The following is an 11,546-nucleotide window of genomic DNA, read 5'->3' on the forward strand; positions in this document are numbered from 1 at the left end:
CCATCAAGGAAAGAAACAGAAAGAACAGAAGCCGCTCAGAAAACAACCTGTTTCCATGGAAACCCGTCAAGTGCTTTGCTTGTCAACTTGTGACACTCAAGAACGCCGAAACTTCTTCTGTCACAGCCTCCGATCCATTAACCCGGTCTCCAGATATTCCAACAACGGCGGTAAGATGCTGCCAGAGCCGGACGGCTGATTCGGAATATCAAACATCTAAACGTCTTCAAGTCTTCCAATTCCCACATTTTTCGTCATCTCAGGATTGATAACAGTTAAAATGTTTTCCCATCACCTCTGTAACGTTTTGTTTGTATCTATACATTGGACTAGATTAGACTAGATTAGATTAGATTAGACTAGATTAGACTAGATTATGCCGAAGCTTCCTGATTCCGTCTCAGCTCTGCAAAAATACAAATATAATATTTTCTTTCATCTCCATCTCAGCAGACTTGCATGTTTAGAACCCTTTTTTCTCTCTCCAGTTCAAAAGTGTGGCTGAAATCAGAACAGGCAAGCTGCCCGGAGCAGCAGAGGATCATGGGAGTCTGCCGCTTCTATAGAGTTATTAAAACCTTGCTTTGTTGTATTTTATTGGAAAAATGACCACAAGTATAAATGAAGGACTTTTTAAATGAAGTCTCCACATTTGACTGTGATCCACAAGGTTTCGAAACATCAGCAGTAAATACGTTTTTGGTCGCTTCAAACTCAGCTACTGCAGCACAGCATGAAACCAAATTTACCCACAAACCTGTGCCCCCGCGCGCCCGCGCGCGTGTGCGTGTGTGTGTGTGTGTGTGTGTGAGAGAGAGAGAATGTGATGATTCTGTTGGAATAATTTCCTTCCTAAATTCTATTATTGCTATAAAAACCCGTGTTTGCATAGCATTGTTATTCAAAGAATTCATTAAAAAATTAAATTAGCTTGAATCATGTTTTTCTTGTGTCAACATCTTGAAGGTGATTCAGAGGTGTGTGTGTGTGCGTGTGTGTGTGTGTGCGTGTGTGTGAGAGTGTTGGGGTGGGGGAGTTGTTTGAGTTTGCCGTCCCACTCCTGCCAGACAAGCTTCAGGGATGGTTGCTCCCTGCAGAGCTCACTGGTTTAAAGAGGCTGATTATTGGATTACAGAGCTGCTCTGGGATCAGTCCGTTGCTGCAGGCGGGAGGGGGGGGATGGGTGGGTGGGGGGGGGGGGGGGGGGGGGGGGGGGTGCAGAAGGAAGAAATAAATAAACTGTAGATAAAGAAAGTCCTGCATTTTCCTGTAGGGAGGTGAGAAGTTTAAGGAGGTCAGAGAATGAACTTCTTCCTGATGTTTGCCACAATCCTGACTACAAGGTTCAGAGTTGTTCCTCCGAAATCATTGATCAGTAGTCAATCAATGAAATCTTTCCGTGGTTTCGTGGAGCAGCAGAGTTGCTCCTCGTGTCCGTGTGTATGAAAGGAAAACTGATAATCAACTCCTGACGACTGATCGATATGAGAGAACAATCATTACAGGCGCCTCCTCATCGGACCGTGCAGCTCCGGACCCAAGACCGTCTCCCTGCCTGTGATCAGGCGACACCTGTCGACCCGATCGGCCGTCAGAACGGCTGTTTCCAGCCTTGAAGCCATCCTCCTGGATGCATTCCTCTCACGTTCGTCGGCCCTCTGAGCATCCGTGTCGGCCTGCCAGCGGCGGCATCCTGGTCCCAGCAGCGATCCACCTTAAGAAGATGAATGCAGCTGCCTGACACTCACACGCTGTGACTCACGCCGCCGTGCTATTTCAGTGCGGCTGCTGGCAGAGCCTCGCCTTCGCCTTCGCCTTCGCCATCGCTGCTCATTTGTTTCTCTGTCGTCGACGTTTGCGTCCGTCAGCCTGGTGGGTTCGAGGGCCGACAAGTTTCTGTCCTTCACCTCAGAAGACAAAGCCACTACAAAAAAAGGAAAAATATCCAGGATTGGTTAAAAACCCTGAGAAGCACTAAAAAATATAGTGGAGATTAAAGTGGGAAAACAGAGTTTTACGTTGAAAAGCTGGGAGCATCCGTCAGTGTTAATGACGTTAGCGTACATCTGTAGGTAATAACAGTGTTATTAAAGTGATGCAGTTTCCATAAAGTTGCCTCACCTTGGAGGCTGGGTTGACCTGGTACTCTCATTCAAACCTCAGATGGACTATATCATGAAAGGAACGCACCCCCCATCAGAAAAAGGATTATCTCCCAGCTGCTGTTACCCATCACAAACTTTGCCAATATCATTTATCAGAACACCTCTGCTACCAGCCTCCAGCCACATAATGTTGTTGGAAATTGATGATGATTTATTTTGAGATGTCTCTTCAGAACCCACCACAGCCATCTGTATGATTCACTTAACTGGCTGCAGCCCAAACTCAGAAGACATCTTCACTGGGTTCTTTTTTATTTTTAAATCTATTTCCTTTAATTGTCCTATATTTAAAATCACTTTTGGGTCCCTTCAGATCGTCTTATCCTCTGAGAAATACGCAATAACCTCCAAAAAAAACAAAAACCCTCCAAAGAAAGTGGCCATAAAGCATTTAGATTCAAAGCTCCATCTGACTAGAACGACCTCCCTCCCTCTTAGATCAATCTCCTCCTTTCCCTTTTCAACCACCTCAAAACCAACGACTCACGTCTTTAAATTATTCACGGTGTCATAATGTCTGTGATGGTGATGGGATGGGTAAAGGTGACGAGCTGTCTGTGTTTTATTTTAGCTTATTGTATTGTCTTTATTCTACTGTATCGTAGTGTAATGTTTGTACGTATTAGCATGTAGCAAATGTTGTCTTTTATGTTTTATAATTCTGTCTGTGTCTCCTGGACCCCCTCGAAAACGCGATGTTGTCAGATTCAGTCTGATGGATGAACGCTGCTAGCTGCAGCAGCAGCGTGAAAGCCCAGCGAGGGTGGAGCCTCAACCCCCAAAACAAACAGTCAGTCAGTTGGGTTAGTTAAAATATGCTGATCCAATTCATTCTAAATTCAGAACTCTCTGGCGAATAGAAGAGGGTAAATTCAAACAAGTCTCCACGACCTTGTGATTTCTGACATCACCTCATTAAGATGGAAACGTACATCATTGCCGTGCTTGTGCACGCTTGTGCACGTTCTCCTGCAGCTTTCTTCGGCATAGCAGCGCTGTTGGGTTCCATCGTTCTGTCGGTTCTGCTCCTCTCAGCGGGGGGCCGAAGCAGCATTTCTACTCTTGAGAGGTCACGTCTTTAACCAGTAACGATTAAAGTCACACGCCGGCTCTCGCCGCCGTCGTTCGCAGTTAAATCAATGTACAGAGAAAATATTGATAAATTCTGTTGTCTGTGTAGAAATGTTGATATTTTCGGAGCCACCAGAAACAGGTGGAGCAGCAGATTTGTGCAGTTTTATGGAGTGAAAAACACTTGTTAAAGGTGGCAGGTAAATGTTCACCTTTTTCCAGTTAAGCGATCCAGGACAAACAGACGTTCTATTTCTTTGTTTAAACAGTTCCACAACCGTGCTTCTTACAAGCCCCAAGGACACATGCACGAGTTGGCTGCAAACAGGTAGGGGGCGTGGCCACAGGGAGCGAGTTTTACCTGGCAACAAAATGAGCACTTACTGGAATTACTGGCAGTTCTACGAGGAGCAGATGGTTGCTTCAATCTCAGGTACGTCAACGGGGCGGTTTGGGTTCGGAGCTCAGCGTGTCCTCAGCACCGGCGGTTTGTCTGCTGCTTGTTTACGTCCACCTTCATGCCGTCTGTGGGGAAACAGAACCAACAGGTTCAAGTTCTGTGAATGTCGCTGTCACAGGGTAAATTCAGGAGGATGAAGATGAGGATGCCGCCGCCGCTGCTGCTGCTGCTGCTGCTGCTGCTGCTGCTGCTGCTGCTGCTGCTGGCGCTCAGGACAGGTTAGCTTTTCCCTGCTCGTCATCTCAGGACCATTGGAAATGAAATGTCACTTATGTGTGACTCTATATCAGATCAAATCAGCCTTTCAAAAACTGACACCAACAATTTCAGCTGCTGCAGAGGTTAAACTGAATATCAGAATATTTAGATCAGAAACCCACGACTTAAAACTTAAAAAAAACAACCTAAAGAATTCAAGAATAGGAAAACTGCAGGATACTTTTCACCAAAGGTCACCAAAAGTTTAGAAAGCTTGAGAAATCCAGATCAGGTTTCAAAGGAGACTTGCTGGTATTCAGAAAACCGTCAGACAGATGTCAGATTGACTGCAGATTGGCCCTAATCTGCTGCATAAAGTCACTCAATTTAGTAATATCTGCAGCGTCACCACAACAGATGTGAAATTCTGGGGCTGGGATGTTCTTTTTCCTGACATCTACTCTTGAAACATGGGGGGAAATTGAAGGAGGAGTGCAGAACTGAGAGTTCCTGGAGCTCTTTTTTAATCTGCAGCTCTTGAATTAATAATTGTGCGCGTACACTCAACTGATCTCTCAGGGTTCCTCCTCCTTCTTCGCTCGCTTAGGCTCCTTCAGCACTTGTGCAGCCTCCTATTAAGACTTTAACAGACCATTTAATCTGTCAGAGACGCTGACTCCATTCATCCACTACAGGGATGTCCCTCACATCTTAATAGTAGAATTATGCTTTCTTCATATAATAAATCATATATTAACTGTACAGTCAGCCTGCCTTAAAACTGTTGCTTGTCTCTTTACTCATCATCAGCCCTAACTCTTCAATACAGCCGCCACAGTAATGAATTCACATAACGAAAATCTACTTCTACTTTCCCTCCAGCTCCAAGTCTTTTGTAGAGGAGCCCAGAGCCTGAAAGTCTAGATAAAATTAGAACCTTTTAATGTGTCAGAAGGACGAGGTTATTTCAGGTGGCCTCTACAGATAATTGTGAAAATGTTTGTGAACAGAGGCGATGGAGGTGATAGCCACGGGCCTGCAGACCGTTCAGAAGGCCCGGGGGGAGACTATCAAACTGGGCTGCACCTACACACTGGGCCCTCAGGACACTGGAGAACTGGACATCGAGTGGTCCAACGTGAACCCAGACATCACTCAGAGAGACCAACTGGTAGGATCAAGGGAAGACACCCCTAGCACCTACAGGGTGGTTCTGCTGCAGCGGTATCACAGAAAAACCATAAAAATAAACAGCAGCCCAATGATCTGACCTACACGTAGAGAAACACCCGGCCAACAGTCTCCGATGGGATGGAAACGCAAAAGACAGATTTACAATGCAAAGAGATAAAATATAGCTGAAAATGCTAGCTTAAATGGACCAGAGCATCATTAAAGATGAAGGTAATTGATACATTTTTTATTTGGAGGAGTGAAATAGCTGGTTTCTGAAGCGTGATGAAGCAAACATGAAGCGGAGGCAACTTAAATGAACTTTTGTTTCTTCATATGAGGTTTTTCAAAACCACTCCAGTCGTGACTTCACTGCATGTGAAAGGTGTTCATGTGGAATTAAGGAGCTCCCTGCGAAGCTTCACCCAGCAGAAACCTGCACTGACGTGTTGACGGTGGGAGCAGCTTCTTAAGTGGAAAAAACTGCCTCCCTCCCTCTTTACTCTCCAGGTTCTATCATACAGTGGGAGGCAGGTGCATCGGTACGGCGACCCCGGGGTCTCCGCCAGGTTCCGGTTCGCTGGAAATCCCACGCAGGGCGATGCCTCCATCACGGTGTCTGCTTTGAGGGGCTCGGATACTGGCACCTACCAGTGCAAGGTCAAGAAGGCGCCGGGTGTGGACACGAGAAAAGTGACTTTGGTGGTGCTGGGTGAGGGGGACTCTGCAGTTTAACATCAAAACAATGACAGAGCAAAAACAGCAACAGGTGCTCCTTCCAACAGTTCGGCCGTCCACTCCAAAGTGTTGGGTGGAAGGACCGGAGGAGAAAGGTGGCTCGGTCTCCCTCGGCTGTAAATCATTTCAAGGTTCCGCTCCCATCAGCTACAGGTGGAGTCGAGAGGCCGGAGGGTCGATGCCGTCGTCCGCGACTCAAAGTACCAAAGGAAAATGAGGTTTCCCTGAACTGTGAGTAGAGAAGTTCTGCTTGAACTGTGGTCTTTTGCCCCTCAGACACAGAGAGCGGAGAGCTCCGGATAAACAACCACACAGACGCTAACGTTGGGCGCTACGTGTGTGAGGCCAGGAACTCTGTCGGCAGAGCGCAGTGCGACTACGTGCTGCACGCATACGACCGTAAGTCTGGCTCATTTAGCGCCTGAGTTCTTCACCTGGAGCAGTTTTTCAAATTCTGTCAGCTTCAAATATTTGCTCAGCTCACCTGTTGCAGGCAGAGCGTGTCAGAACCACTCCTGGAGGGGCCTCGCAGACATATTTATCATATAAATAAGATTGAGGCAACACGTAGCATGAGAGCAGCAGGGGAGGTTTATAGAACAGAGACAGTGGAATAACTAATCACCATTTCTGGCGTCTCGTCTTCCAGCTCCCAACAACGTTGGTGTCATCGTGGGGGCCGTGATTGGTGCCATCCTGCTGTTGCTCCTCCTCCTGCTGCTCCTCCTGCTCCTCTGCTGCTGCTGTTGGGAGCGTCATCAAGAAAAGGAGGAGGCAAATGACATCAGGTACTTCATGGAGGCTGACACGCATTTTAACCTGCCTCAGCTGGCATTTGATGAGGCTCCATGTGTGGTGTCAGAGAGGACACGAAGGCGCCGGAGAGAAGTTTGTCCATCCGCCGCTCCAGCTTGCGCTCGGTCCTGGGGTACCGGACCCACCCTGGCCTGTCATACAGCTCAGGGCAGCACCATAAACCCGGCATGAGACAGTCAAGTCACAATGCCATCTACACCCGGGACAGGGATGGAGGCAAGAACCCGGCTCACCGCAACTACGACCATTAGTACGGATACCTGGTGTGAACTGGCCCTCAGCCACCCAACCATAACCCAACCATAACCCAACCATAACCCAACCATAACCCAACCCAACCATAACCCAACCATAACCCAACCATAACCCAACCATAACCCGCTGAGTCTTTACACGTCGGCACGCTGAAGGTTGTAAATAACAGACGTTAAAAACAAACAGGAGCAACGCAACATTGCCCTGGCGTTGGTTTATGCTGAAATGCACTGCAGCAGCAAGTTCCAGGTTTTTGTACTTTCTGCACCATCAACTTGAAACCCTTTTTTTAAAAAAAATAAAATCTTTTTATCTTTATGATGACAATTAAATGTTCCTGTATTTGTATGTGAGGATTAAATGCTGAAACTCTGATGGTGGAGCTTCTTACTGCTCAAACTTCACATGTAATTCTTTAGATTAATACAGAAGGGGGGAGGAGAGGAGAGGAGAGGAGAGGAGAGGAGAGGAGAGGAGAGGAGAGGAGAGGAGAGGAGAGGAGAGGAGAGGAGAGGAGAGGGGGGAGGGGAGGGGAGGGGAGAGGAGAGGAGAGGAGAGGAGAGGAAACCATGACCCAGTGGGGTGACAGAGGCCTGTCAGGTGATCATGTTTCTGGACCCCAGCAGCCTCGGCCTATAACAGCATGACTAAGATGTAACCTAACGATTAGACGACCCCCTAAGTATGATAATTTGTCTGTCTATGATAGTAACTGGAACTACTGAATTAGTAACAATAAGCTTTTTCAAAGAGGTAGGTTTTGAGTCTGATCTTAAAAGTAGTGATGGAGTCAGCCTCCCGTACCTGGACAGGGAGCTAGTTCTATAGCAGGGGGGCCTTGATAATAAAGAGTTACAATAGTCCAGCCTGGAAGTAACAAATTCATGGACTAACTTTTCAGCATCATGCCGCGTCAGAGACTTCCTGATCTTTGAGATGTTCCTCAGGTGAAAAAAGGCACTTCTAGAGACTAATTTAATGTGTGAGTTGAAGGAGAGATCTTGATCAAAAGTTACTCCCAGATTCCTCACAGAGAGACTAGATGTTAATGAGATACCATCTAGAGTGATCATGTGATCTAATCTATCCCTGAGAGGTTCAGGACCAAACACCAGGACCTCAGTTTTTCCTGAATTAAGGAGGAGGAAATTTGAAGACATTTTGCAGGATTCATGTTGTTGCAGTGACAGTTTTGCTGTGTTAGCAGAGGAAATGTTATTTAGTTTTATTATTCAGAAACCTCAAATCAATAGGCTTTAATTGGATGAAAAGGGGTTTCCTGAAGGTTGATCTTATGGGTTAGTGTAAGAAACATGGAAAAGAGTCCCCAAGTTGCACTTGTATTGGCGATAGAAGTAAATGTTGTTGTGCATAAAAACAGCTTTCTGGAAATAATCTTTTCAGATTCACTAAATTTAGGGTTCACTATCTTGCTAACAGACCTGTAAATCGGGGGCTATCAAATCATGATTTGGTTTCAGCACATCAAAGTGCTTTTACAGCAACTCAAATCAATCTTTATTTAGATATCATCTGTTACAATCAAAATTGTTTCTAGGCGCTTTCCAGAATCCCAGGGCCTGACCCCCAACAGGGAACAGTGGCAAGGAAAAGCTCCCCTTTAACAAGATGATCCGAGACGGAAGGGGGAAGGAACGGTTTATAAAGAGGAGGTGGAGGGAGACGGAACAGAGACGTTACCCAATTACACAGGAGGAAGACTTGTCAGGAAGATGTGGATGAGACCCACCAGAGTTCAAAATAAAACAGGACGTGATGAAGACAGGGACAAAAACCTGTACAGGAGACACTTAACTCTGGTCCTGACCTGCTCCTCTGGTACCTGAATTAACAACATACAGTTGGAAAAGCCTGAATTTTTTTTGTCAATGTTTAGAGTGAATAAAGACGTGTTATTAAAAGTTACACTAAATAAATGTCTGTCAAGGCCACCTGGGCTTCTTTTGGATCAGAGCCTCAGGCTTGTTTTTTTCAGCAGTTCGACACCAAAACATGGGTAACATTTATTGAGTAACCTCTAAAAGCATTCCCCCAGCCCCAAGCCTACCACATGGTCCCCATGGTGGCCCATCTGGGCTGGGTGTATAATTAAAATAGTTACCTAGAAACAAAGCAGAGACCAGACACCAGTCATTTTCTTAGGTATTGTGAGATGTAGGAAAATAGTGTGTTTATTTAGGCAGTAGTGATAAATGGTTACAGATCATTATAAGGTTCACATTTCAGTAAAATAGAGGGACATCAGCTGTCAACGGAACCATGGGTGGCACAACATCTGTCCCAGGGTAAGGCGCTGATCAGGGTTGACGAGCAAACAGCTCATCAAAAAGTTCTTACAGTCTGCGGAGGGTAGACGGAGAGAAAAGTGACCGTTAGCACGAAAGCTGCATTTGTTAATTACAAGTTCAGACAATTGCAAAATATTAATAAAGAAAAGAAGCAGTAGCATCTCTTTACCTTCAGACACTTTCAGCTCCATTATGGTGTACGTGAGGACATTTTGGCAGTGCTGCATCCTTGTTACAAACAAGTCAGTATTTACACTGAGTAGCTGGAGGAGGATGCAGCCCAGTTGCCAGACGGTGGTCGGGCCAGCTTCATATAGTCCCCGGTGGTCAACCTCTGGAGGCCTAAAGCAATGGGTTCCTGTGAGGAAAGAAAAAGGTTTTGAATTAAAGTGTCCACTGAAAAGCTCCAAATCAGACGTCAGCATGAGTTCAGCCGTACCGCCGTAGCTGCAATATCCCGGCGTCACAAACCAGCCACAACCAAGGTCAATGACGCGCACTCGAGGAACGAGCCGAGCATCAGAGAACTGGAGGAGTAGGTTTTCTGCTTTTAGATCGCGGTGGAAGATGCCTGCCTGATGGATTTGAATTGCAGCTTCCACCAGCTGCCTCATGAATTCCTGATGGGCAGAAACAAGAGTTAAAGAACATCCAAAGATATTATCAGACTGGGCTCTGCAGCGGTGGGAGGTGGTCCACCCTAACGATAGCAGCATTATTACCTTAGCCAGGCCTTCGTCTATTTGGCCATGGTTGAAGTCGAACAGGCTCATACACTTCTCTGGCCTCTCCATAATCAGCAGGACTTCATAATCAAGCTCAGTCCATGCTAATGGGGATACCGCTGCATTTCCCCCTACAGAGTCCCCTGCTGCCATCGTCATCAGTACCATCTCCAGTGGGGCGCAGCGTTCCTCACCGTTTATCACCTGAAGAGAGGAACACAACATGCTCGTCTGTGGTTTACTGCTGGTCATCAATGATAAAAGAACAGCTCCACACTGAGCTCAACAGCTGATGGTAGCATCAAAGCTAGCCTTACCACTGGCTGGTACTTGACCATGTCCTTATCAATGTGCTTGATTGCCACCTGCAGGAAAAAGTCATGTGTCAAGGAGATCAGTGATGATTATGTGTGTGTGTGTTTGGTGTGATTCAAATAAAAATACTTACTGGAAATAAATCGTGCCTTCTATAACCGCTATACACTGTTCCATAACCTCCTTCTCCCAGCTGTGAATCTTCGATATATTGTTTCTCGTATTCTTCTGCAAATACAGATTTACTATAGCTGTAGTGCACACAAACACAAACACACACACACATATACACCCTCCACAATAAGCTCACCTCTGCTGAGTGGCTCCAAGATATGCTTGGGCTTTGCTGTGCTTGATGGCCGCAGCTCAGGAAAAGACACATTGTGGGGACCCGTCACTGGTTCAGTCCTGCGTCTCTTCCTGGGTGCTTCTAGGTCTGACTGGGCCTTTCTTTTTGTGCCCCGGTTCGACACTTCCTTCGGTCCCACTCGAGGAGTGGGTTTGCTACAAACCGTTCGCCTGCACTCAGAGCCGACCCTCCTCTTTTTGTACACCGGCCTACCGTCCTCCCCTCTGCTGGTGGTTGGACTGGTGCTGGTCTCTGATTGTGAGTCACCTGATTTTGAGGATTCCTCACGTTTGTGTTTGTGTGAAAAGTTGCCCATTTCTGCTCTGTACCACAGCTCAACAGCCAATGTTGCACAGTTGTTAGTTTATTGAGCAGGGGAACCTTATTGTGTATACCTTTGTCTTTCATTCAAAGATTCTTTCATCTTGACTTTGATGTCTTCATGTATGTCTTTTGAAATGGCTTTGGTATTTCTTTAATGTTTTGACTCTGACCAAAGTCTATATGCTTTGATCCCAGCCATCGTTGTTTTGCGTGTCTATTCAAGGTACTTTACTTTGTCAACTGGACTGTTTTTCTTCTCTTTTGAAGACGTTTTGCCTTCTATCCAGGAGGCTTCTTCAGTCCTGAACTCGCTGGGTACAAAATATAGCCCCTTTGCAAGATTTGGACGACCAGTTTGTGTTGGGAACAATGGTATTAAAAGCTGAGCTGTAATGGGATGTTATGGGGGATGTTGCTGCTCAGACATTTGTCCTGTTGTTGTACCTGCCCCCAGCTCGGCCAGACACGTGCCTCTAGTTGGCAGTCTAGCCTAATAGTCTTTGGGGGAGGCTATAATAGGCCCTGCCTGCACACCACTCGCGTGTGGGTCGCTCGCCCTGAGACCTCCATCGCTCTCGCCGTGACTCTCCTTTCCTGGGTGGTACTTTCCGTCGGCCTTCTGGGTGCCGCATCGCGTTTTGGTCCCTG

The 11,546-nt window shown here is 46.5% G+C and overlaps 2 protein-coding genes across 2 annotated transcripts; one reads left to right on the forward strand and one right to left on the reverse strand.

Moving 5' to 3' along the window:
* Positions 1–3,643: 3,643 nt before the first annotated feature.
* On the forward strand, positions 3,644–7,251 carry LOC101075930 (coxsackievirus and adenovirus receptor homolog). The gene is made up of 7 exons (XM_003974744.2): positions 3,644–3,914; positions 4,905–5,065; positions 5,578–5,779; positions 5,853–6,005; positions 6,082–6,204; positions 6,455–6,593; positions 6,668–7,251. The coding sequence occupies exons 1-7, from the start codon at positions 3,800–3,802 to the stop codon at positions 6,870–6,872; spliced, it is 1,098 nt and encodes a 365-aa protein (XP_003974793.2). The 5' UTR covers positions 3,644–3,799; the 3' UTR covers positions 6,873–7,251.
* Positions 7,252–9,044: 1,793 nt separating this feature from the next.
* LOC115247707 (serine/threonine-protein kinase pim-2-like) lies at positions 9,045–11,375 on the reverse strand. The gene is made up of 7 exons (XM_029830318.1): positions 10,536–11,375; positions 10,359–10,453; positions 10,228–10,275; positions 9,908–10,114; positions 9,625–9,805; positions 9,355–9,543; positions 9,045–9,237 (listed from the first exon to the last, which is right to left on the reverse strand). The coding sequence occupies exons 1-7, from the start codon at positions 10,888–10,890 to the stop codon at positions 9,146–9,148; spliced, it is 1,167 nt and encodes a 388-aa protein (XP_029686178.1). The 5' UTR covers positions 10,891–11,375; the 3' UTR covers positions 9,045–9,145.
* Positions 11,376–11,546: the final 171 nt, after the last annotated feature.

The sequence above is a fragment of the Takifugu rubripes genome, chromosome 21 (assembly GCF_901000725.2).
Source record: "Takifugu rubripes chromosome 21, fTakRub1.2, whole genome shotgun sequence".
Lineage (NCBI taxonomy): Eukaryota > Metazoa > Chordata > Actinopteri > Tetraodontiformes > Tetraodontidae > Takifugu > Takifugu rubripes.